General features: G+C 37.2%; 1 protein-coding gene across 1 annotated transcript in view; it reads left to right on the top strand.

The window, feature by feature from the left end:
• LRRC49 (leucine rich repeat containing 49) overlaps window positions 1–26,983 on the top strand; it is a 127,475-nt gene that overhangs the window by 69,217 nt on the left and 31,275 nt on the right. The window contains 3 exon segments of the mRNA XM_007467844.1: window positions 1,264–1,411; window positions 22,128–22,211; window positions 25,564–25,724. Of these exon segments, the coding sequence (XP_007467906.1) occupies window positions 1,264–1,411; window positions 22,128–22,211; window positions 25,564–25,724 (393 nt within the window).

Here is a 26,983-nt window from a genome sequence, read left to right as displayed (position 1 = left end):
GGAAAGAGGCTAGAATGATCCCTTTGGTAATAGATTAGAGTTGGAGACATCAGTTTGAACTCATGGTTAGCTTAATGTAGACACAGATCGTTTCATAGAGAAATATTGATATACGTATACGCACAGGTTGGTATACACACATATATTTCCTTGCTCTGTCATCAGAGGGCCTAAAAGAAATGACACCTAGTAGTAAATAGTACACCTAGTCACTAGATCTTTGTTTCTAATGCCATTCCCCAATAAAGGGAATCATGGCTTCTTGAAGAAATGGCTGATTCTACGACTGGGGTAGGAAATATATGAGTCTAGAGAATCTTATAATGCTAGAAAGTAAGGAAGTGCTTACAAAAACAAAAAATCCATGTTAATAGGGGTATGTCAAATGGACATAGGAGCCAACTGAAAGAGGTCCAATGGCCAAAGCTGCAAGAATTTGAACAATAAAATAAGTAACCTAGTACTGGATTATAACCCAAAGAATGAAATGAAATGTCCATGAATCAAAACTGATATAAATAAATACACAGGGAAAAGACAAACTCCCTGGGAAGAAGAATTCCAAATAAATTATGTAGATACTGTGCCCTCAGTGAGAGGAAACTGAACTTCCACTCCTTAAGTATGGGCTGCACATAATGACCACCTTCCAAAGAATTCAGTATGGAAAGAAGAGGAGGGAAGAGTAACTTTACATTGGAAACCTGACACACACTGTTTCAGTTAGGTGATCAGGGTCAACTTCAACAGTGATAAGTCATATTAGTTAATAGTATGTACCATAACCCTAATCTTATCATGAAAAAAAATATCAGACAAATTTCAGTAGAGGGGCAGCCTACAGAATAACTGATCAGTACTCGTCAAAACTGTCAAGATTATCAAAAATAAGGAAAGTCTAAGAAAATGTCACAGCCAAGAGGAGCCTAAGGAGACATCACAACTAAATGTAATGTGGTATCCTGGATGGGATCTTGGAACAGAAAAAGGACATTGTGTAAAAACTAAAGAAATCTGGATAAAATATTGACTTGAGTTAGTAAGAATATATCAATATTAGTTCATTAATTATAAAAAATGTACTATACTAATACAAGATGTTAATAATAGGGGAAACTTGGTGTGGAGCATGTGGGAAGTCTGTACTATCTTCTCAATTTTACTGTAAGTCTAAAACTGTTCTAAAAAATAATGTGTATGAAACAAAACAAAGTACTATTTGAAGGTCTCATAGTAATCCAGTGGTTTCTGTCTTTCCTGCAGTTTTGAGAGTGTTTGCTGCCTTGCTGATTCTAATTCTCTCTCAGACATCACTTTTGATGGCAATCCAATAGCTCAAGAGTCATGGTACAAGCACACTATCCTTCAGAATATGATGCAGCTGCGCCAGCTAGATATGAAGAGAATCACGGTGAGTTAGAACTCTTCTAAACTGCTCACCATATTGTTTTAGTTAGCATGGGTTATAAGATTGGGGTGCATATTCTTTGTTTGAAATGCTTCTTATTTTTAATGAACTATGGATTATCATGATTATGTACTTCATAATTATAATGACAAGTTTTTTACCTCCTATCCGTATTCCCAATTTCATTGAATTAAATTCCTAGCCTTCTTTTAAAACTAGTAATCATGCTTGTTTTTCATTCTTGCTTAATATCCAGCTAATAATTTACTTTGAAATAAATGAATAAGAATTTCATTGATAAGTTATATAGTGTAATGGTTAAGAACATGGGTGCTGGAGCCAGACTGCTTAAGTCTGCATCCTGGCTTGACCATTTTCTAGTCATATGACCTTTGACAATTTACTTAACCTTTCTATCTAATTTTCCTCAAGGTAAAATGGGGATCATAATTATATTATGTCATAGGGTTGTTGTCAAGATAAAATGAAGCATTAAACCTTAGAACAGTGTGAGGCTCCCAGGAGGCATAATATGGAGCTATCATTATTATTATTATTATTATTACTATTGATACTACACCTCTCAAAGTAGCTATCTCTTTTTTTATTCATTCTGTCTCCATGGTAGACATTTTCTACACTTAGAAGTTTCGATATGGCTCCTGATCTAAGTGAAATGCCGCATGTAATAATACCCCTCCTTTTAGGTGTACAATGCACATGAGCATACTTTAGGCTCCAAGAAGTTCTGTAATAAAGAAACTTGCCTTAATTTGTTTCATTGCATCCCAAATTTATTTGAACATTTTATTATCTCAGAAAATATCTGTTAATGATCTCATTTTGATAATCTCTGACCTAGAAAAATATCCTAAACCTCCACTGTTTTCTTACTTCTAGACTCTGCTAATTTTGATGTGGATTCTTTTTTTTTTTTCTGCCACACCTCACGGCTTGTGGGATCTTAGTTCCCTGACCAGGGACTGAGCTTGTACCCTCGGCAGTGAAAGCTCGGAGTCCTAACTACTGCCAGGGAATTCTCTGGTATGGATTCTGAATGATCAGCTAGGTTTATTCAATTGCCAGTTGACTCACTGCCTGTCCACTGGTTTCACACTGTGGGCCATTCACATTTCTACCTCAGCAATATTATGGACATCTAAGGTGGCTAACAGACAAAGTGTTGGTGAATTTGTAAATACCAGCAGTCTTCTGGGGTTCTACCTCTCTCTATTCCAGCGTAGAGGAAAGGTTCTTTGCCCTCTCTGTTTGTTTGGATCTATACTGGCAACTCTGTCTTGTACTTTTACCCTTATTTCCAGGCCTTTCTTAATTAAGCATCTGCGGTACTTCTAATTGATCTTCCTGATGAGGTTGCAAGGAACAGGGTGAGAAAAGAAGCTAACCAATTAAATAAATTAGTAATTATATAGTATGTTTCTCATGTGAATTTATGCCAGTCTTGTCTACTCAACTAATGTACATAGTCCTTGAGAGCAGAAGCCATTCTTTGTCTTCCTTGCCTGATACATGCAGATGTTCTATACATGTTTATTTCCTTTCCTTCTCTAACTCACACAGTGCTGAGAATGTAGTAATGTTCAGTAAGGCCTTGTTGGTTGAGTAAAGTTTACCTACTTCCATGCCTTAAATAAAGGAGAACAATATTGTCTATAATTACTGTCCTTGTACATTCCCTAGGATGTGTTTGCTTGGTAAGGAAATGAGGAAAATCACCTGGGATGGGAACAGGGCCAGCTCTTATGCTAATACAGAGCAGTAATCCTTGCACATCTTCTCTTCCACTGTTTAATTTTAGAAATTAAAAAAATTTTTAATGGAAATAATCTCAAAGTTACAGAAAAGTTATAAGTACAGGACAAAGGACTTTTGTTCCTGAACCATTTGAGAGTAAGCTGCTGACTCAATTCCCCAACCACCCTGAAAACTTCAGTATGTATTTCTTGCGAGCAAAGGCATTCTCTCATGTAAACACAATATAACCAACAAAATCAGGAAATAAACATTGAATAATTGCTAGTGTCTAATCCTCACACCACATCCAAATTTTACCAGTTATATTAATAATGTTCTGTGGGGCAAAATGATCCAGTTTGGAATTATACGTTGCACAGAGGTACAGTTTATTGTCATGTCTCTATTCTCACCATTTTTCAGGAACAGTTCCCTAGTCTTTCCTTGACTTTCATGACTTTGACGTTTATGAAGATTATAGGTCAGTTATTTTGTAGAATGACCCTTAATTCGGGTTTTTTTTTTTTTGCGGTACGCGGGCCTCTCACTGTTGTGGCCTCTCCCGTTGAGGAGCACAGGCTCTGGACGCGCAGGCTCAGCAGCCATGGCTCACGGGCCCAGCCACTCCACGGCATGTGGGATCTTCCCGGACCGGGGCACGAACCTGTGTCCCCTGCATCGGCAGGGGGACTCTCAACCACTGCGCCACCAGGGAAGCCCGTGACTGTTAATTATTTGTTATAGATTTCTGGCATAAATATCACAAGTGATTTTGCATTCCTCTCACTGCATCCTATCAAGTGATACGTAATTTATATTTATCTCTTTATTGATGTTCACTTTAAGATGTTGTCTGCCAGGCTTCTGCACGTGAAGTTATTCTCGTTCCCTTTTCTTTTGGTGTTCTGAGACTCAATTCCCAACGGGGTGGAGGCAGGGTTCCCCATAGCTCCAACAAGAAATTCTCAGAACACCATCTCAGTGTCTAAGAATTCAATTCAATTCTGACACTGTCTACCTGGGAGATAGCACCAGAATCCACAGGTTGAGGACTCAGTCCTGTAAGACTACACACGCCCCCTTCTCCACCACCCCCACCACCACCAGATGCCAGTAACAAGTCCAGGTTGTTAACTGTACTTCCAACCCCCTGGCTATAAATCAGAGGTTCCCACAACCCCCTGCCTCAGGTTCGATTAATTTGCAAGAGCAGCTTATAGAACTCAGAGAAACATTTTACTTACTAGGTCACCAGTTTATTGTAAAAGGATATAACTCAGGAACAGCCAGATGGAAAAGAGGGCAAGTTATGTGGGAAGAGACATGGAGCTTCTAAGCACACCACTCTCCCCAAATCTCTAGGTTTCACCAATCCCGAAGCTCTCTGAACCTGTCCCTTTGGAGTTTTTATGGAGGCTTCATTACATAGTCATGATTGATTATATCATCGGTCATTGGCATTTTCTTTTTTTTTTAAATAAATTTATTTAATTAATTTATTTATTTTTGGCTGCGTTGGGTCTTTGTTGCTGTGCGTGGGCTTTCTCTAGTTGTGGCGAGCAGGGGCTGCTCTTCATTGCGGTGCGTGGGCTTCTCATTGCGGCAGCTTCTCTTGTTGTGGAGCACAGGCTCTAGGCACGCGGGCTTCAGTAGTTGTGGCACGCGGGCTCAGTAGTTGTGGCTCACGGGCTCTAGAGCGCAGGCTCAGTAGTTGTGGAGCACGGGCTTAGTTGCTCCGTGGCATGTGGGATCTTCCCAGACCAGGGCTCAAACCCGTATCCCCTACATTGGCAGGCGGATTCTTAACCACTGCGCCACCAGGGAAGCCCAGCCATTGGCAGTCGATTCAACCTCCAGCTCCTCTTCTCTCCCTGGAGGTCTGGGAGTAGGATGGAAAGTTCCAACCCTCTAATTGCCTGGTTGGTTCTCCTGGCAGCCAGCCTCCATCCTTAGATGGGGTCCAAAGTCACCTCATTAACAAAACAAAAGACACCTTTATCACTTCCACACTTAGGAAATTCCTAGGGTTTTGGGAGCTGTGAACCAGAAACTGGGATGAAGACCAAATATATATTTCTTATAATAAATCACAATATCACACCTTTGTAATTCCATACCTCATAAAAATTTCAATTTATTAACTTATTCATACCGGTATAGACTCATGGTGTGGTGTTCTGTCTCACCTTTTGTTTATACCTTTTTAGTAACTTTAGTTTGGAAAGAATGTACCTTTTAAAAGACTTTCTATTAATTTGCCAAAATGGGCTAGTGTTGACAAACACTAGCCCATGAGTGGGCCACCTGTTTTTGTAAATAAAGTTGTGGTAGAACACAGTCATATCCATACATTTATATATTATTTATATCTGCTTTGATGCTACAGTGGCAGAATTGAACAGTTGTTAAAGAAACTATATGGCCTACAACCCTAAAATATTTACCACCTGGCTGGCAACTTTTGCTGATACCAGTTCTATAACTATTTTCTCTTTAAAGATATCTTTTGATTAAGTTTTATGTAATTTACCATATGGACATTCTAGCTGGGGTGGATTACACAAATATTTAATGAACTTCTATGCACTGGGGCTATGGTTCCCCTAACGGCATGCCAAGGATACTGCAGTGAACTCAGAGGGACACTGTGGAATATTTATAATTTTCAAGCAAAACACAATGATATTTTATATCTATGGGACACTGAGAAAATTACTAGCTTAAGGTAGTTTACCATTTCAACATTAGGTCGCAGTATATTTCTCTCTATGGCATTATATCCTGGCAAAGCTGACCTTTCAGTGGTTGCGATAAAAACAAATACCATGCCAGAATCAGTATAGAGCAGGAAATGAAGGTGACAGTGTCCAATCTAATTCTAATGTTTGAGAACTTGTGTAATGCCTTACAGACACACGCATTTCATTAGTAAATAATTGTGGTTATTCAAGAATGGTATTTTTTCTTTAATTTAAAAGTATTATTTTTTCAAATGGCTACTAAGTTGCTAGAACATGAATACTTATTAAGTTGTTTACAAACTACTTAGTAAACAGAGCTGTAATGTATTTCTTTTGATCTAAAGTCACCATGAAAAAATTCCTGACACATTCTTAGGCACCTTGAACTGAAGTTTCTGCACTGGGGTATTAGACTCTAGAGGTGACAAGATCAGAATCATAATTCAGACCCTCAAGTTACTTACAGTCAAGTACAGAGGCAGGCATGCAGCCAGATTATAATACAAAATGACAAGCTAGTTAGATGAGCTCGATCAATAGATATGTATGTGTTTACACACACACACACACACACACACACACACACACACAGCTCAATGATATCAAAGAGCAAAGCCCACCTATGTCTACTGGAGAAACAGGAAAAGTTCCAAAGGAGAAAATACTTGACTTGAGACTTGAAGAGGGGCAAAGAGGGAGGATGTATCAGTGGAAAGTGTTCCAGGGAGAGAGAAGGTGTGCAAAATACAGACGGGTGTGAGGATACAGAAACTGATAGCAGTTCAACATGGCTGAGCACTGACTGTACATGGGGGAGAAGAGCAAGAGGAAAGGATGTATGACCAGCAAAGGCTGGGTCATGAAGGGCATTTTATGCCATAGGAAAGAGTTTACATTTTTGTGTTGAACATAGGAAATCCTTAAAGAGTTTTAAGATACTTAAATTGGATTAGTCTATTGAAAAGTTTATCTGAGTAGCAGCCCAGAGGATGAATTGTGGAGGATAGGATGGGTGATAAAGTGAGAAGCAGGGAGGTTTAGTCAGGGTAAGAGCTTCTGTGGGTCTGATCCAGAGGAATGGCAAGAGATAATATGATATCAAAAGATAATGTGACTTCCTGGCCTCAGTTCCTATTTAGCTTTTGTTATCTCTGTTAAGAAGAATGGCTTTTAGTCAGTAAAGAGAAGAAATAAATATTAATAAAGTGAAAGTAAAGCTTGGGATAGGTGAATAAAAAGTTTGAGTCCAGACCCATTTAGATCAGGGACTGGCAAAGTTTACCTGTAAAGGGCCTGTTAGTAAATATTTTAGGGTTTGGGGGCTACAGAGTCTCTGTTGAAAACTATTCAACTCTCTCATTGTGATGTGAAAGCAGGCATGGCCAGTACATAAATGAGTGAGCATGGATCTGTTCCAATAAAACTTTATTTACCAAAAAAAAGGTGGCTTACTGGATTTGGCCTGTGGGGTAGAATTTGCCAATCTTCGATCTAGGGCAATGGATAAGTGTAGTGAATAAATTGCTGGGCCTTTAAAAGTTATATCTGGGAAGCAGTATAGGATAGTAGAGTAGCTGAAAGATAAGATGAACTCATCTGTCTTTTTATCATGGAAAGAAAAAATATTGTGACAGTAAACTTAAATGTAGATTATGAAAGAAATCTAAATTGGATTATTAGAAGATGAGTTGTGAGTACTTAAGGAATTGATCAGCAGGAGGCAGCAGTAGTTCACAAAAAACAATTTGTGCCCTACAAAATTAGGTTACTATTTTAGATATTATAAACAGACCCTCTCAGAAGAGTGCTGTAGAGAGACAGTGTTTTGTTATTTAAGCAAAACATTGGACAGAGTCTTTTATGATAGTGTGTTGAGTAAGTTGTATGACAACATGGTTAAGTGGATTTGTGATTCAGGTATACCTACGGAACAGAAAGTAATGGATTAACGCCAGCCTGCAGAGAAATCTGTACTGGCGTGCTGTGAGGCTTCTTCCTGAAGCTTATTCTCTTCAACATTTTTGAATGTTGACTAGTTGAGAACATTTATATTATTCTGATAAAATATGTAAATGACAAACTGGAAAAGTTAGAGATCCTGATGTACTGGTTGATCAAATCAGAATCCAAAAGTAGCTCAATAATCTAAAACAAGGTTTGGCAAACTACAGTCTGTGGGCCAAATCCATCCCACAGCCTGTTTTTTTCTTTTTACAGCTCTCAAGCTATGAATGGTTTTTATATTTGTGAAGCATTGTGAAAAAAGAAAAAGAATATGCAATAGGGATTTTATATGGATCACAAAGCTTAAAATATTTACCATCTGGCCCTTTACAGAAAAAGTTTGCCGACTTCTAGTCTATAAATATAAGCAGAATTTAGCAAGATAAAAAATAGAGAAATAGAAAATTCTGGACTTTACTTCACAAGAACAAACATAACAATTCTCAGCCAAATGCAGTGTTTTGGGAAATGAGACTTAGCATATTTGAAAAAGACTTGCATTGGAATCGATAAGTTCAAATTGAGTTAACTATGAGCTATGACTGTTAGAAGTTAATATGGTTTTAAACAATATTCATTTATAGAAATAGAGAATTCAGAAAAATGGACAATAGTCCCCTTTTCTTCTTTAATGGTCAAATTACACCTAAACTATTAGTTTTAGAAGGGTGATCACAAACTGGAAGTATTTCCAGAGAACCTGGCACAATTTGTTGACAAAGGAAAAGATATTACAGTAATCCTCAAATATTTTTACAACTGTCCGGAAAAGGAGAGAATAGACACATTTGGAGGGGCTAGAAGAAGGACCACTGTATAGAAAATTCCACCTCCCAGAATTTTTTATTTCCAAGGCAGTATTTTGTGAATGCAGGTGCTATTCTCACAGTTCTGAAATGGACACAGTGTCTAAAGTTTTCACCTCAAACTCACATTTAGTTGGCTTCATATGAACTTGTTTACAGTTTGCCTCCAAAAAATGCAGTAGCCTATCTGAGATAGAGGTGAGTTTGCTGTCGTGGTAGCCATTACTAAGGCTCACCTATGCCTTCTGGTTCTCCTCTTTTTAACAGATGGAAAGATGATATTTCCCTTTCCCTTGGAGTAAACATGGTCATGCAGCTTGCTTTGGCCAGTGAAATGTGAGCAGAAGTAATGTACATAATTTTCAGACAGAAGCATTTAAAAGCTAAAGTGAGATTTTCCATGCTTTTCTCCCATGCAGTGGTCATTGGGGAGTCATACATTGAGTCGAACATGCCATCAGGTCATAGTACCCAGGAATACTTAGCCACTACATGGAGAACAGTTGCAGTGTTCTTTGCATGATCAAGAAATAAAATTTTCTTATTGTAAGCTACTGTGAGTTTTAAAGTTGTTATGACAGTGTAACCTAGCCTGTTCTGGCTCCCCTCCCCACCAAAGTATAATATAGCTATTATCCATGGGCCAGTAGAAGTCAGGTGACATGGCTTCTAATCTTCACTCTGACATTAACTATGACCCTGGGAAATCAGTTTTCTCTGTAAAAAAAAAAAAGATTGAATGAAAAATATGGGCCATTCTCTTCCAGACAAAACTCTGTAATTTTAGATCTGTTTTAATATTTAGTGTAGTCAAGGAAAACAATGTTTTGTATAACTATTCTAAAGTATACGGTTAAAACCTCACATTGCCATTGTTTTTAAAATTCCACATAATAAATTGCTGCCTATATTAGGACTGCTATTATTTATTTGCAGCAAAATGTCTTCTCATATAATATATGCATTGTTTTTGAGCCTCAATAAGCTGCTAACAATATATTCTAAGTTACTAAACACCTATTAAATCACTGCACTTCCTAGTTAATTAGAAATCATTTCTGTATTGGGTCTTCACGACAAACTGAAGTAAGGAAAAAAGTGTATGTATATTTTTAGTCCCAGATAGATCCGTTTCTTTTGTTACATAAAGGATATGGCTTTTGTCCCAGAAGTTGGACTATTATCATAAAGATGCCAGAATTTTACAATTTTTTTCCTTCTTACCAGCAGATTTATAGCTTATCTTTACAATTAGAGGTTTATTTTTGTTTCTACGTTCAGTTACTCTATAATTATTTGGGCTGAAATATAGTCATCAGATATATAAGTTTTTAAAAACACTCAGTATTTGAATTGATTTGGCATATATCCAGTTTTCCTAGGTTTAGCTTTCCTTTTAAAGTCGTAGTGCCTTTAATAGAAGCTCAAATTCTTTTTGAAAATCTGATGAAATCATCTCTTAAGTATGTGTAGTACGTGATCCATACAGTTTCTAGTACTGTTTAAAACTGCTCTTTGAGTAACCAATCTGTTTCTAGTTCGCATTCAATACATGAGTCAACAATTGAACATGAATATATTTTGTTCTTTTAAAAAGTTTTTTTCTGAAACAGGTTATACTTAATAGGTACTAAATCAGCATCAACTGAACAAAAGAGTTTAATATGCTTATTAATCCAGCTATTTTATAAAGCTAGTAATCAAGGTTGTGAATTTCATTTTTAGTTTATTTTTCCTCATTACCTCTATTCAGCCTTTAAATATTAAGAATAACTATTTTCCAAATTGTAAAATATATTTTATTTATTTATTTAAAATCTTTATTGCAATATAATTACTTTACAATGGTATGTTAGTTTCTGCTTTACAATAAAGTGAATCAGCTATACATATACATATATTCCCATATCTCCTCCCTCTTGCATCTCCCTCTCACCGTCCCTATCCCACCGCTTTAGGTGGTCACAAAGCACCGAGCTGATCTCCCTGTGCTATGTGGCTGCTTCCCACTAGCTATCTATTTTACATTTGGTAGTATTTATAAGTCTATGCCACTCTCTCACTTCGTCCCAGCGTACCCTTCCCCCTCCCCATGTCCTCAAGTCCATTCTCTACATCTGCATCTTTATTCCTGTCCTGCCCCTAGGTTCTTCAGAACCTTTTTTTTTTTTTTTTTACATTCCATATATATGTGTTAGCATATGGTACTGGTTTTTCTCTTTCTGACTGACTTCACTCTGTATGACAGACTCTAGGTCCATCCACCTCACTACAAATAACTCAATTTTGTTTCATTTTATGGCTGAGTAATATTCTTGTATATATGTGCCACATCTTCTTTATCCATTCAGCCGTCGATGGACAGTTAGGTTCCTTCCATATCCTGGCTATTGTAACTAGAACTGCAATGAACATTGTAGTACATGACTCTTTTTGAATTACGGTTTTCTCAGGGTATATGCCCAGTAGTGGGATTGCTGGGTCATATGGTAATTCTATTTTTAGTTTTTTAAGGAACCTCCATACTGTTCTCCATAGTGGCTGTATCAATTTACATTCCCACCAAGAGTGCAAGAGGGTTCCCTTTTCTTCGCACCCTCTCCAGCATTTATTGTTTGTAGATTTTTTGATGATGGCCATTCTGACTGGTGTGAAGTGATACCTCATTGTAGTTTTGATTTGTATTTCTCTAATGATTAGTGATGTTGAGCATCCTTTCATATGTTTGTTGGAGATCTGTATGTCTTCTTTGGAGAAATGTCTATTTAGGTCTTCTGCCCGTTTTTGGATTGGGTTGTTTGTTCTTTTTGATATTGAGCTGCTTGTAAATTTTGGAGATTAGTCCTTTGTCAGTTGCTTCATTTGCAAATATTTTCTCCCATTCTGAGGGTTGTTTTTTCATCTTGTTTATGGTTTCCTTTGCTATGCAAAAGCTTTTAACTTTCATTAGGCCCCATTTGTCTATTTTTGCTTTTATTTCCATTTCTCTAGGAGGTGGTTCAAAAAGGATCTTACTGAGACTTATGTTGTAGAGTGTTCTGCCTATGTTTTCCTCTAAGAGTTTTACAGTGTCTGGCCTTGCATTTAGGTCTTTACTCCATTTTGAGTTTATTTTTGTGTATGGTGTTAAGGAGAGTTCTAATTTCATTCTTTTACATGTAGCTGTCCAGTTTTCCCAGCACCACTTACTGAAGAGGCTGTCTTTTCTCCATTGTATATTCTTGCCTCCTTTATCAAAGATAAGGTGACCATATGTGCATGGGTTTATCTCTGAGCTTTGTATCCTGTTCCATTGATCTATCTTTCTGTTTTTGTGCCAGTACCATACAGTCTTGATTACTGCAGCTTTGTAGTATAGTCTGAAGTCAGGGAGCCTGATTCCTCCAGCTCCATTTTTCTTTCTCAAGAATGCTTTGGCTATTTGGGTCTTTTGTGTTTCCATACAGATTGTGCACTTTCTTGCTCTAGTTCTGTGAGAAATGCTGCTGGTAGTTTGATAGGGATTGCATTGAGTCTGTAGATTGCTTTGGGTAGTAGAGTCATTTTCTTACTGTTGATTCTTCCATCCAAGAACATGGTATATCTCTCCATCTATTTGTATCATCTTTAATTTCTTTCATCAGTGTCTTATAGTTTTTGGCATACAGGTCTTTTGTCTCCCTAGGTAGGTTTATTCCTAGGTATTTTTTTCTTTTTGTTGCAATGGTAAATGGGAGTGTTTCCTTCATTTCGCTTTCAGATTTTTCATCATTAGTGTATATGAATGCAAGAGATTTCTGTGCATTACTTTTGTATCCTGCTACTTTACCAGATTCACTGATTAGCTCTAGTAGTTTTCTGGTAACATCTTTAGGATTCTCTATGTATAGTGTCATGTCATCTGCTAACAGTGACAACTTTACTTTTTCTTTTCCAATTTGGATTCCTTTTATTTCTTTTTCTTCTCTGATTGCTGTGGCTAAAACTTCCAAAACTATGTTGAATAATAGTGCTGAGACTGGACAGCCTTGTTTGTTTCTGATCTTAGTGGAAATGGTTTCAGTTTTTCACCACTGAGGACGATGTTGGCTGTGGGTTTGTCCCACATGGCCTTTATTATGTTGAGGTGAGTTCCCTCTATGCCTACATTCTTCAGAGTTTCTATCATAAATGGGTGTTGAATTTTGTCGAAAGCTTTCTCTGCATCTATTGAGATCATCATACGGTTTTTCTCCTTCAGTTTATTAATATGGTGTATCACATTCATTGATATGCATATGTTGAAGAATCCTTGCATTCCTGGGATAAACCCCACTTGATCATGGTGTATGATCCTTTTAATGTGCTGTTGGATTCTCTTTGATAGTATTTTGATGAGGATTTTGCATCTATGTTCATCAGTGATATTGGCCTGTAGTTTTCTTTCTTTGTGACATCTTTGTCTAGTTTTGGTATCAAGGTGATGGTGGCCTCGTAGAATGAATTTGGGAGTGTTTCTCCCTCTGCTATATTTTGGAAGAGTTTGAGAAGGGTAGGTGTTAGCTCTTCTCTAAATGTTTGATGGAATTCGCCTGTGTAGCCATCTGGTCCTGGGCTTTTGTTTGTTGGAAGATTACTAATCACAGTCTCAATTTCAGTGCTTGTGATTGGTCTGTTTATATTTTCTCTTTCTTCCTGGTTCAGTCTCAGAAGGTTATGCTTCTCTGAGAATTTGTCCATTTCTTCCAGGTTGTCCACTTTATTAGCATATAGTTGCTTGTAGTAATCTCTCATGATCCTTTGTTTTTCTGCAGTGTCTGTTGTTACTTCTCCTCTTTCATTTCTAATTCTATTGATTTCGGTCTTCTCCCTTTTTTTCCCGATGAGTCTGGCTAATGCTTTATCGATTTTGTTTATCTTCTCAAAGAACAAGCTTTTAGTTTTATTCATCTTTGCTATTGTTTTCTTCATTTCTTTTTCACTTATTTCTGATCTGATCTTCATGGTTTCCTTCCTTCTGCTAACTTTGGGGTTATTTTGTTCTCCTTTTTCTAATTGCTTTAGGTGTAAGGTTAGGTTGTTTATTTGAGATGTTTCTTTTTTCCTGAGGTAGGATTGTATTGCTATAAACTTCCCTCTTAGAACTGCTTTTGCTGCATCCCATAGGTTTTGGGTCGTCGTGTTTTGATTGTCATTTGTTTCCAGATATTTTTTGATTTTCTCTTTGATTTCTTCAGTGATCTCTTGGTTATTTAGTAGTGTATTGTTTAGCCTCCATGTGTTTGTATTTTTTACAGATTTTTTCCTGTAATTGATATCTAGTTGCATAATGTTGTGGTCAGAATAGATACTTGATACGATTTCAATTTTCTTAAATTTACCGAGGCTTGGTTTGTGACCCAAGATATGATCTATCCTGGAGAATGTTCCATGAACACTTGAGAAGAAAGTGTATTCTGTTGTTTTTGGTTGGAATGTCCTATAAATATCAATTAAGTACATCTTGTTTAATGTGTCATTTAACACATGTGTTTCCTTATTTATTTTCATTTTGGTTGATCTGTCCATTGGTGAAAGTGGAGTGTTAAAGTCCCCTACTATGATTGTGTTACTGTCGACTTCCCCTTTTCTGGCTGTCAGCATTTGCCTTACATATTGAGGTGCTCCTATGTTAAGTGCATAAATGTTTAAAATTGTTATATCTTCTTCTTGGATTGATCCCTTGATCATTATGTAGTGTTCTTCTTTGTCTCTTGTAATAGTCTTTATTTTAAAGTCTATTTTGTCTGATATGAGAATTGCTACTTCAGCTATCTTTTGATTTCCATTTGCATGGAATATCTTTTTCCATCCCCTCACTTTCAGTCTGTATGTGTCGCTAGGTCTGAAGTGGGTCGCTTGTAGACAGCATATATACAGGTCTTGTGTCTGTATCCATTCAGCCAGTCTATGTCTTGGTGGGAGCATTTAATCCATTTACATTTAAGGTAATTATCGATATGTATGTTCCTATTCCTATTTTCTTAATTGTTTTGGGTTTGTTATTGTAGGTCTTTTCCTTCTCTTGTGTTTCCTGCCTAGAGAAGTTCCTTTAGCATTTGCTGTAAAGCTGCTTTAGTGGTGCTGAATTCTCTTAGCTTTTGTTTGTCTGTAAAGCTTTTAATTTTCTGCCAAATCTAAATGAGATTCTTGCTGGGTAGAGGAATCTTGGTTGTAGATTTTTCCCTTTCATCAAATATGTCCTGCCACTCCCTTCTGGCTTGCAGAGTTTCTGCTGAAAGATCAGCTGTTAACCTTATGGGGATACCCTTGTATGTTATTTGTTGTTTTTCCCTTGCTGCTTTTAATATTTTTTTCTTTGTATTTAATTTTTGAGAGTTTGATTAATATGTATCTTGGCGTGTTACTCCCTGGATTTATCCTGTATGGGACTCTCTGCGCTGCCTGGACTTGATTGACTATTTCCTTTCCCATATTAGGGAAGTTTTCGACTCTAATCTCTTCAATTATTTTCTCAGTCCCTTTCTTTTTCTCCTCTTCTTCTGGGACCTCTATAATTCATAAATTGGTGTGTTTAGTGTTGTCCCAGAGGTATCTGAGACTCTCCTCAATTCTTTTCATCCTTTTTTCTTTATTCTGCTCTGCGGTAATTATTTCCAGTTTTTTATCATCCAAGTCACTTATCTGTTCTTCTGCCTCAGTTATTCTGCTATTGATTCCTTCTAGAGAATTTTTAATTTCATTTATTGTGTTGTTCATCATTGTTTGTTTGCTCTTTAGTTCTTTTAGGTCCTTGTTAAACGTTTCTTGTATTTTCTCCATTCTATTTCCAAGATTTTGGATCATCTTTACTATTATTACTCTGAATTCTTTTTCAGGTAGACTGCCTATTTCCTCTTCATTTGTTTGGTCTGTTGGGTTTTTACCTTGCTCCTTCATCTGCTGTGTGTTTCTCTGTCTTCTCATTTTGCTTAACTTACTGTGTTTGAGGTCTACTTTTTGCAGGCTGCATGTTCGTACTTCCCATTGTTTTTGGTGTCTACCCCCAGTGGCTAAGGTTGGTTCAGTGGTTTGTGTAGGCTTACTGGTGGAGGGGGCTAGTGCCTGTGTTCTGGTGGTTGAGGCTGGATTGTGTCTTTCTGGTGAGCAGGACCATGTCCGGTGCTGTGTTTTGGAGTGTCTGTGACTTTATTTTGATTTTAGGCAGCCTCTGTGCTAATGGATGGGGTTGTGTTCCTGTCTTGCCAGTTATTTGGCACAGGGTGTCCAGCACTGTAACTTGCTGGTCATTGAGTGGAGCTGGGTCTTAACGTTGAGATGGAGATCTCTGGGAGAGCATTCTCCATTTGATATTTTGTGGAGCCAGGAGGTCTCTGGTGGACCAATGACCTGAACTCGGCTCTCCGACCTCAGAGGCACAGACCTGACACCTGGCTGATGCACCAAAACCCTGTCAGCCACACAGCTCAGAAAAGAAGGGAGAAAATAAGAAAGAAAGAAAGAAAAAATAACATAAGTTATTAAAATAAAAAATTATCATTAAAAATAAAAGAAAAATTTAAATGTAATAGAAGAGAGCAAAAAAGAAAAGAAATAAAGAAAGAAGAGAGCAACCAAACCAAAAAACAAATCCACCAGTGATAACAAGCACTAAAAAGTATACTAATAAAAAAAGAAGAAAAAAAAATGGACAGATAGAACCCTAGGACAAATGGTAAAAGCAGAGCTATACAGACAAAATCACACAAAGAAGCATACACATACGCACTCATAAAAAGAGAAAAAGCAAAAAATATATATTTAAAAAAAGAGGAAGAGAGCAACCAAATCAATAAACAAATATACCAATGATAATAAACTCTATATACTAAACCATGAAAAACCTAAAACCAAAAACAAATTAGATACAGAAGGCAAACCCCAAGTCTACAGTTGCTCCCAACGTCCACCCCCTCAATTATAGGATGATTTGTTGTCTATTCAGGTATTCATTCAGGGTAGGGTACATCAAGTTGATTGTGGAGATTTAATCTGCTGCTCCTGAGGCTGTTGGGAGAAATTTCCCTTTCTCTCCTTTGTTTTCACAGCTCCTGGGGTTCAGCTTTGGTTTTGACCCTGTGATTAATATGTGTCTTGGCATGTTTCTCCATGGATGTATCCTGTATGGGACTCTCTGCGCTGCCTGGACTTGATTGACTATTTCCTTTCCCATATTAGGGAAGTTTTCGACTCTAATCTCTTCAATTATTTTCTCAGTCCCTTTCTTTTTCTCTTCTTCCTCTGGGACCCCTATAATTTGAATGTTGGTGCATTTAATATTGTCCCAGAGGTCACTGAGACTGTCCTCAATCCTTTTCATTCTGTTTTCTTTACTCTGCTCTGCAGTAGTTATTTCCACTCTTATCTTCAAGGTCACTTATCCGTTCTTCTGCCTCAGTTATTCTGCTATTGATTCCTTCTAGAGAATTTTTAATTTCATTTATTGTGTTGTTCATCATTGTTTGTTTGCTCTTTAGTTCTTTTAGGTCCTTGTTAAACGTTTCTTGTATTTTCTCCATTCTATTTCCAAGATTTTGGATCATCTTTACTATTATTACTCTGAATTCTTTTTCAGGTAGACTGCCTATTTCCTCTTCATTTGTTTGGTCTGTTGGGTTTTTACCTTGCTCCTTCATCTGCTGTGTGTTTCTCTGTCTTCTCATTTTGCTTAACTTACTGTGTTTGAGGTCTACTTTTTGCAGGCTGCATGTTCGTACTTCCCATTGTTTTTGGTGTCTACCCCCAGTGGCTAAGGTTGGTTCAGTGGTTTGTGTAGGCTTACTGGTGGAGGGGGCTAGTGCCTGTGTTCTGGTGGTTGAGGCTGGATTGTGTCTTTCTGGTGAGCAGGACCATGTCCGGTGCTGTGTTTTGGAGTGTCTGTGACTTTATTTTGATTTTAGGCAGCCTCTGTGCTAATGGATGGGGTTGTGTTCCTGTCTTGCCAGTTATTTGGCACAGGGTGTCCAGCACTGTAACTTGCTGGTCATTGAGTGGAGCTGGGTCTTAACGTTGAGATGGAGATCTCTGGGAGAGCATTCTCCATTTGATATTTTGTGGAGCCAGGAGGTCTCTGGTGGACCAATGACCTGAACTCGGCTCTCCGACCTCAGAGGCACAGACCTGACACCTGGCTGATGCACCAAAACCCTGTCAGCCACACAGCTCAGAAAAGAAGGGAGAAAATAAGAAAGAAAGAAAGAAAAAATAACATAAGTTATTAAAATAAAAAATTATCATTAAAAATAAAAGAAAAATTTAAATGTAATAGAAGAGAGCAAAAAAGAAAAGAAATAAAGAAAGAAGAGAGCAACCAAACCAAAAAACAAATCCACCAGTGATAACAAGCACTAAAAAGTATACTAATAAAAAAAGAAGAAAAAAAAATGGACAGATAGAACCCTAGGACAAATGGTAAAAGCAGAGCTATACAGACAAAATCACACAAAGAAGCATACACATACGCACTCATAAAAAGAGAAAAAGCAAAAAATATATATTTAAAAAAAGAGGAAGAGAGCAACCAAATCAATAAACAAATATACCAATGATAATAAACTCTATATACTAAACCATGAAAAACCTAAAACCAAAAACAAATTAGATACAGAAGGCAAACCCCAAGTCTACAGTTGCTCCCAACGTCCACCCCCTCAATTATAGGATGATTTGTTGTCTATTCAGGTATTCCACAGATTCAGGGTACATCAAGTTGATTGTGGAGATTTAATCTGCTGCTCCTGAGGCTGTTGGGAGAAATTTCCCTTTCTCTCCTTTGTTTTCACAGCTCCTGGGGTTCAGCTTTGGTTTTGACCCTGCCTCTGTGTGTAGGTCGCCTGAGGGCGTCTGTTCTTCTCTCAGACAGGACGGGGTTAAAGTAGCAGCTAATGAGGGGCTCTGACTCACTCACGCCAGGGAGTGGTTGGGGAATGGAATGCGGGGCGAGCCTGTGGTGGCGGAGGCTGGCATGACGTTGCAACAGCCTGAGGCACGCCCAGGGAGGCTGTCCCTGGATCACAGGACCCTGGCAGTGGCGGGCTGCACCAGCTCCCGGGAGGGGAGGTGTGGATAGTGACCTGTGCTTGCACACAGGCTTCTTGGTGGCTGCAGCAGCAGCCTTAGCATTTCATGCCTGTCTCTGGTGTCCACGCTGATAGCCGCACCTTGTTCCCATCTCTGGAGCTCGTTTAGGTGGTGCCCTGAATCCCCTCTCCTAGCGCACCCTGAAACAATGGTCTCTTGACTCTTGGGCAGTTCCAGACTTTTTCCTGGAGTCCCTCCTGGATAGCTGTGGCGCACTGGCCCCCTTCAGGCTGTGTTCACGAAGGCAACCCCTGTCCTCTCCCTGGGATCTGAGCTCCGAAGCTGGAGCCTCAGCTCCCAGCCCCCACCCGCCCTGATGGGTGAGCAGACAAGCCTCTCGGGCTGGTGAGTGCCGGTCGGCACCGATCCTCTGTGCGGGAATCTCCCCGCTTTGCCCTCCGCACCCCTGTTGCTGCGCTCTCCTCCGCGGCTCCAAAGCTTCCCCCCCCCGCCACCCCCAGTCTCCGCCAGCAAAGGGGCTTTCCAGTATGTGGGAACTTTTCCTCCTTCACAGCTCCCTCCCAGAGGTGCAGGTCCCGTCCCTATTCTTTTGTCTCTGTTTTTTCTTTTTTCTTTTGCCCTACCCAGGTACTTGGGGAGTTTCTTGCCTTTTGGGAAGTCTGAGGTCTTCTGCCAGCATTCAGTAGGTGTTCTGTAGGAGTTGTTCCACATGTAGATGTATTTCTGATATATTTGTGGGGAGGAAGGTGATCTCCATGCCTTACTCCTCCGCCATCTTGAAGGTCTCCGTCCATAAAATATACTTTAAATTCATCAAAAATCACATAAATTTTCATTCCCTTTAAAACAACTAAATCATATGGCAGATTGCTACTAAATTTTGACCTCACTTTTTTCATCTCTCTAAAATCAGTAAGACACATTTAAATATATCCTTAGTATAAAAATACAAACTGCATTTCTCACAAATGATTTCTGGTCCTGATCCTGGCTTTGTCACTAGCTGTGTGACCTTGTATAATTTACTAAACTTCTCAGAGTATTCATTTCCTCATTTCTAAAATTAGAGTTTTACAGGAGATACATTCTACTTTCCTTTTTAACTCCATGATAGTTTCTCTTTGTGCATTTTTTATTTACTTCTTCAGTCTAGGTCCTTTCTTTGTTTTCAGACGCATTTGTAATGGCTCACACCCTAGAATACATATTTGTGATCTCTTTGACCTTCCTTAATTCTAATATAATGTATATACTCATCAGGATAGGCTAGATTATATTACAGTAACAACTTCTCTAACCTCACTGGATTAAATCCACAAAGTTTATTTCATGCTCATACTGTCAGTCTGCCCATAGTATGTGATCTGGGAACTTTACTCTGTGTTGTCCTCATTCCAGGACCAAGGCCTTCAAAGTACCCAACCTCTGGAGCTTTGCAAATTCTACAGTAGAGGTGAGAGAGAATAGCTATGTCATCATTGTCTGAAATGTTCCACCCAGAAGTAAACACATGTCACTTTTGTTCATATGACATTGACCAAAGCAAGTCACATGACCTCACCTAACTTCAAAAGGGCATGAAGTGCTATCTCACAATGTGGCCAGGATGTGGGGAGACAGGATTATTTGGCGAACAACTCTTATGACTATCCATTATATTTTAAATCAAATGTTAACTTCTGGTAGAAGTGTCAATTAGTACTACATTTATGGAGGGAAATTTGCAAACATATCAAAAGGCCTAGAAATATGTCTACCACTTGATTTAGTAGTTTCAGTTTTAGGAAATTATTGAGCAGATGTATAGAGATGTACATTCAATAGTTCATTCCTTGAATATATGTTTATTGAATATCTACTATGTAATGGGGAGCTGACATGGTCCATACCTTCATGGAGCTATTTGCAGGAAAGGGGAGGGATAGTACCAGAAATAATTTAAATGAAACAGGTTAAGTGCTATGATTGGCAAGTATAGGCTAGTATGAAAGCATACAGGAAAATTTCTTCTGACCTGTTTTCCAGTTGACCGATTCTCTCTTCAGCTGTGTAAAATCTGCTCTTCAACCCACCTCCATTAAATTTTTCATATTAGTTTTTGTAATTTTTTATTTCTTAAAAAGTTCTGCTTCGGGGTCTTCCCTGGTGGCGCAGTGGTTGAGAGTCCTCCTGCTGATGCAGGGGACGTGGGTTTGTGCCCCAGTCCGGGAGGATCCCACATGCCATGGAGCAGCTGGGCCTGTGAGCCACGGCCACTGAGCCTGCGTGTCCAGAGCCTGTGCTCCACAGCGGGAGAGGCCACAACAGTGAGAGGCCCGCGTAACGCAAAAAAAAAAAAAAAAAAGTTCTGCTTCAAATGTACTGAATTACTTTTCTAATTTTCTATCACTGAAGATATTTTCAAGTTTGTCATTTATGAAGAAATTGTTTTCTCAAATTGTGACATCATTTTGAATGCCTACAAATCTTTTGGTAATAAAAATTAAAACTTACATGGTTATAATTTACTTTATTAAAATTTGCCAATATTCAGGGGGAAAAAAACATGATCCAGATTGTGTATACAGATTGCAACATTTAAAAATTTGCTCATAGGGCTTCTCTGGTGGCGCAGTGGTTGGGAGTCCGCCTGCGAGGCCACAACAGTGAGAGGCCCGTGTACTAAAAAAAAAAAAAAAAAAAAAGGAAAAAAAAAAATTTGCTCATAGTGAGTATTGTAAGGTGATACAGAAATGATAATATTTGAGTTAGGGTGTTAGGATTATGACTGATTTTTAAAATTTTTTCTAAACTGTAATGTTACTACAGTAATATGATTTCGTAGAATGGAAGAAATTAGACTGGCCAAATCAACTTAAAAACAAAGTAAAAGTAATGATATTAATGGAGAATAATTTATTAATATCAATGGAGAGTTTTTAAAAGCTTTCACAGCTGTTTTGTCATTAAGAAAAGCCTCTGATTTGCAACCATAAATTAAATAAAGATTAAATAAAGATTGTTAAGAGTATAATTTTTATCCTTTATCTTCATGATAGCAAGTTTAAGTCTCTCTATGTGGAACTACATACAAAGAAAAACTATACAAACCTGCTTCCCCTTTCTTTTTTCTCTTCTCATTCTTTTTTCTTTCTTGTATTATTAGGTTTATCTCTCATCAAGAGTGCGGAGCAGAGTTAAGAATGTACGGGTTTGTTTTAGAATTAAGACGGAATAAGAAAATAAAGAGGAACATACTAACTTTTTCTTTGAGGGCATATTTTCTATTAACAAGTAGTATGCCTCTCACAAAGAAAATCAGACTTGGAGAACTGAAGATATTTAGCATCAAAAAGGTTAAATACTTAGTAATACTTTTTTACATTTTTCTTTTAGGAAGAAGAAAGGCGTATGGCATCTGTTGTAGCCAAAAAGGAGGAAGAGAAGAAGCGAGAAAGTCATAAGCAATCTTTGCTTAAGGTATTTTCTATGATATCTACATTCATATATGTGCACATGCACTCACACACACTGAAGCTGTAAATTTTTCATTCCTATCAGTAGAGTGTTTTTAATAAACAAACACCCTTAAAACTTTTATAAGTTACTACCTATAAACAAACTTGTACTTCTGAAATACAATATAATGTACATTATAAAACACATGCAAAAGATAGAAATTGTAAAAGAGATTAAAAATAAATATAACAGAAGTTATAATTTTTTCCACACCAGTACATCACCATGTGTATCCTCATGGCATGTGCATTTCATTTTGGAAACCGCTGTAGTAGACTGTCATCTTTAATGATATATTTTAATGAGCTCTGCTACATGTTTTTTTTTTAAATGATGGCTTTTTGCATTTAAAAAATTTCTCCATTAGCTTCTCTGATATAGAGGTGGTAAAGGTTTTGAGGAGTATAGGAATTAAAGGTATTTTTAAACTGGTTTTAAATTATTTAACATATCAGATGTTAATTTCCTTAAAATGTTTTCTTTAAAAATATTTTATATTAACATAACAAAGTATAATAAATAAAGACAGCTTAAAGTTTATAGTTCTTATTATGATTCTACTATGTTCTGAAAATAAGGATATCACCCTGATTATTATTACTCATTCTTGTCTTGTGTAGGTGCTTTTCTTTTTAAAATTAAAATGGCATTCAGAATTTTTAAAAATGACTAATAGGGATACAAAGTTGTATCTTAGGGAACTTACTGGGGTGATGGAAATGTTATGAGTTAACAGATATACGCATGTGTCAAAACTGATCAAAGAGCACACTTGAACCTGTGTATTTTACTCTATGAAAACTACTCCAAAATTAACAAACAAAACAAAACAAAACAAATCTGGTCCCAAGCCCTCTCAGCTCCAGGCTGCTACTTCAAAAGTAATTAGAACTGTTACTCAGTATGCTAAAATTTTCTCACCTGCTGTTATTGGTGATTTAACTCTAAGGCTTCCAGTGTAAGTAGAACCTAGTATAGGCCACAAATTGCACTTGACTCCATCTTTGAACTGAACATTTTTTGTTATATACCCAATTCAGATGCTTGTAACCATCAGTATTTTTGGAAATATGCCATTGAATTTTTAGCTAACATGTTTTTTAGATGTTTGGAAAATTTTTATGAAAACTTCAAAAAATACCTAATGCTTCTCTTGAAGTCTCTAAATAGGACTCTTTAATTATGAGGGTTATTTAGTTTTAAAATTTTTTAGTAAGAGGAAAAGTATAGGAAATCAGGAATTCTAGCTCTAGCTCAGATTCAGTGTCATGATATCAAAGACCCTCAGCATTTACTGGAGATTGTTTCATGTGGCAACACATATTGATCATTAAGAAAATGGGATGGGTAGTTATAGAGGGACAGGAAGAGTGTATGGACCTATATCTTCAGCCTTATCGCTTTTCTATCTTTCTATTTTCTTTTCAAACTTGGAAATGAGTGGAAGTGATAGTTCTGGGATATACTGGTGTGGTATTGCTTCGACTATAAAGAATAGACTCAAGTGGCAGAAGCTGAAAGTTGGCATCTTCTAAAATAATTGTCACTTTAACACAGACTTGGCAAATTGCCGTCTAGCTATAGTCATGATTGTACTAATATATGCCAAATGCATCCATGATCTTTGAGCATGAAATTTTTGGGGTGTACCCCCTTTTGCCTTACAGAATCTCTAGGCTTTCTTTTGCTCCTCTTTTTTTTGCTCCACAGACACCTAGAGCCCTTGTTTGGCCCCCTGGCCAACCAGCAATCCCCACCTGACCCCAGACTGCACTCGTGTTTTAAAATGTCTTCCCTTTTCTTGGCCTCAATGAAAATATCCATTTTCTTAGTCAACCTGGTGTTGATCTGATTTTAATAACCCAATTAAAGAAAGCTTGACTTTGGGATTTGTATAGGAAAGTGTTTGCATTTTCAGAGTATCTTGTTATAAATTTGTTAGCATACTCAGTGGTGTAAACCTTTGTGCCTTTTTTCTAAGCATCGCTATATCTACCTCATTTAGAATATTTATTTTTGCCAACTCCAAGTCAGCCAGAAAACCAAATGCATGGAGCCAGCATGATAGCCATCCTCCATTTACTCGCTGCCCTTGCCTCTTTCAAAGTAGCCTTGGTACTGAGTAAAAATAGTGGTATTGCTTAGATTAAGATTTTGTTTGTCCCAGTCATCTGCAAATAACTGAAATAGAACTCTTTAAGGTAAGGTGCCTTTTTATCATAGATTTGGGGGAAAAATTTATAGTAGAATGGCAGATTCCTACTTGCTTTAGATAAGAAGGACATACATAAAATGTCAAAAAGGCTCAGAAGTATATACATATTAAGTATAACCCATTTAATTATATAAACAAATTTGAAATTCCAAGCAATAGAAAAAAGAACCCATGCTAAAAACATTTTTAAATGCAGAAATAGAACTTTTAAAATGTTTAGTTTTAATTAAGCTTTGTCACCACTTTTCATTCCTATCCAATGCCATTTCTACATCTAAAATTTTAGATAGGCAAAGAGGTGGAACTAAACATAAGTATTCTGCATGTGTGAATGCACTGAGGGAATGGGCAAAGAATCTTCCGAACAGCCTTCACTGGCTCCAAAGAAAGCAGGTGAATCAGTATCACACAGATGATTTTTCACTGGATGATTGTTCTCTTAGTAAAGAGAAAAGGGAAAGTGTCCATTTTCAGCAGTCTGATTTAATCAATATGCCATTTAAAAATTAACTTTTGATAATGGATAATCTAGGATGCTATTAGTTATCTAGAAATATTTCAGCCTAGTACAATTTCATTTAGTAGTCTATGTATGATTATTAATTTTCAGACATTGTAATTTATGCTGTGAAGCTTGGAACATTGATCAGTCTCTCTCCTTCCTCCCTTCCCCCCCAAAGTATTCCACCATATTTGCCATAATTATTGAGTAGGAAAATTAAAATATCATTAGTTTTTTCTTGCTGTGTTTAAACACAAAGGCATAATTTTCTGTCTAATTAAAACTTCACATAACACTTGAATATATAAATTTCTGTCAAATTAAACTTCCAAATAGTGAATTTTCTTATCTCCAATGGAAGTAATTATTGTTTGTATATAATTTGTTAAGGATGATAGAGCATCATTGAGATGGTTGATTGCATAGGTTAAATAAAGGCCACTTATACTGTGTTTTAGAATACCTATTTGGTAGCTACTTTTAAGTAACAGACTCCTTTTAAAGGTGTGATAAGTAGTACAAACAATATGTTCCTTGGACTCTCCTGCTACAAAAATTGCATTATGTAATTCTTGTCCCAATGAACTTTTTCATAGGAGAAGAAAAGGTTAACAATTAACAACGTAGCTCGAAAGTGGGACTTGCAACAACATCGAATTACCAATATTGCTACGAACCAAGATAGAAAAGATTCAGACTCTCAGGACGACTGTCAGAACGATGGAAGCACCATCTCTGCATTTCCAGAGGAAACAGGGTATGCAATGGTATTCTTTCCAGATACTAGTATCTTTGGAGAACTGAATTTGGAGCAGAAACAGGAAAACCTTTGACGTATAATTATTTTAAGATAGTTTTCTTAAGAAAACCTACTGAAATTAGCAGTAGGTTTTAAAAGTTAAGATGGAAATATTGAAAATATAAGCTGACCCCTAATTTAAAAACCCTTCAGTAGTTTCTTATTTTTCATAGGAATAAATCTAGATTACTTAATATAGCCTATGAGACCCTCTACCCACCTCACCTATTTTATCCCATACCATGAGCCACTTTATTCTTGTGCTGCAGCCTCAGTGATTTCCAGTTCAGTTACTTCCTACTTCAGAACCCTTCTCTTACAAACAGTTGTATTCTCCCCTGCCCTACTTCCCTCACCCTACCCTGGCTAACTACCACCCAGCCTGGAGGTCTTAAATTTAAACCTCACTTCCCCTGAAAAGCCTTCCCTAACGACTTCCCGGAGACCAGGCTAGATCAGATACCTTTTTTTCTCCCAGTACTCTGCACTTGCCCTTGTTAGCACTTATCATGACCATAATTAAATAAATAGTGGGTAAGTAGTTGTTTCATAACTGTCTTCCCCACTAGAATGTAAGCTTCTCAAGGAAAAGAATCCTGATTGTCTTAACCTCTGTTGTTTCGCCAGTAGCTGTCACAAATCCTTACTCCTTAACTAGTAGTAGTAAGCAATTCGGCATAAAATCTGAATAGTTACTCCAGTTCTGTTCTATAATATCTGTGTATTCCAGTGGCTTACAGCCTCTTTCTTCTATGACACATTGGTCAGATAACACATATCCCTTGATTTATGAGCAAATCTGAGGACGCTTTCTAGACTTCACATATTTCTCTTCCTCTCGAGAAGGCATACTAGAATCAAGTAAATAAGAGGAATATAAAGCATATATATCTTCATAGTTTATTTATAATTTTAAAACATATATATATATTTAAAAATAAAACCTAAAAATCAAAGATAGAATGCACTGCAATTTTGTTTCACTTGATGCACAGTTATCTAATGACCAAACCAAATTCTGTAACACATTTCAAACTAAATATAATATAGCTTTTATTTCAGGTTTTCAGCCAGTATTCTTTAAGATTTCCATATATGAAGAATGTGATAAACTCATTTAAGAGGAATTAGAATAATATTTTGGAAGTTTACTGGAGTTAAAGAGTTTGACATATATTTTAAAGACAAATATACTTTTTTTTTTTTTTTTTTTTTTT

This window comes from Lipotes vexillifer, unplaced genomic scaffold (genome assembly GCF_000442215.2).
Source record: "Lipotes vexillifer unplaced genomic scaffold, Lipotes_vexillifer_v1.1 scaffold792, whole genome shotgun sequence".
NCBI classification, from domain to species: Eukaryota; Metazoa; Chordata; class Mammalia; order Artiodactyla; family Lipotidae; genus Lipotes; species Lipotes vexillifer.
This window is presented reverse-complemented; position numbering and strand designations above follow the sequence as displayed.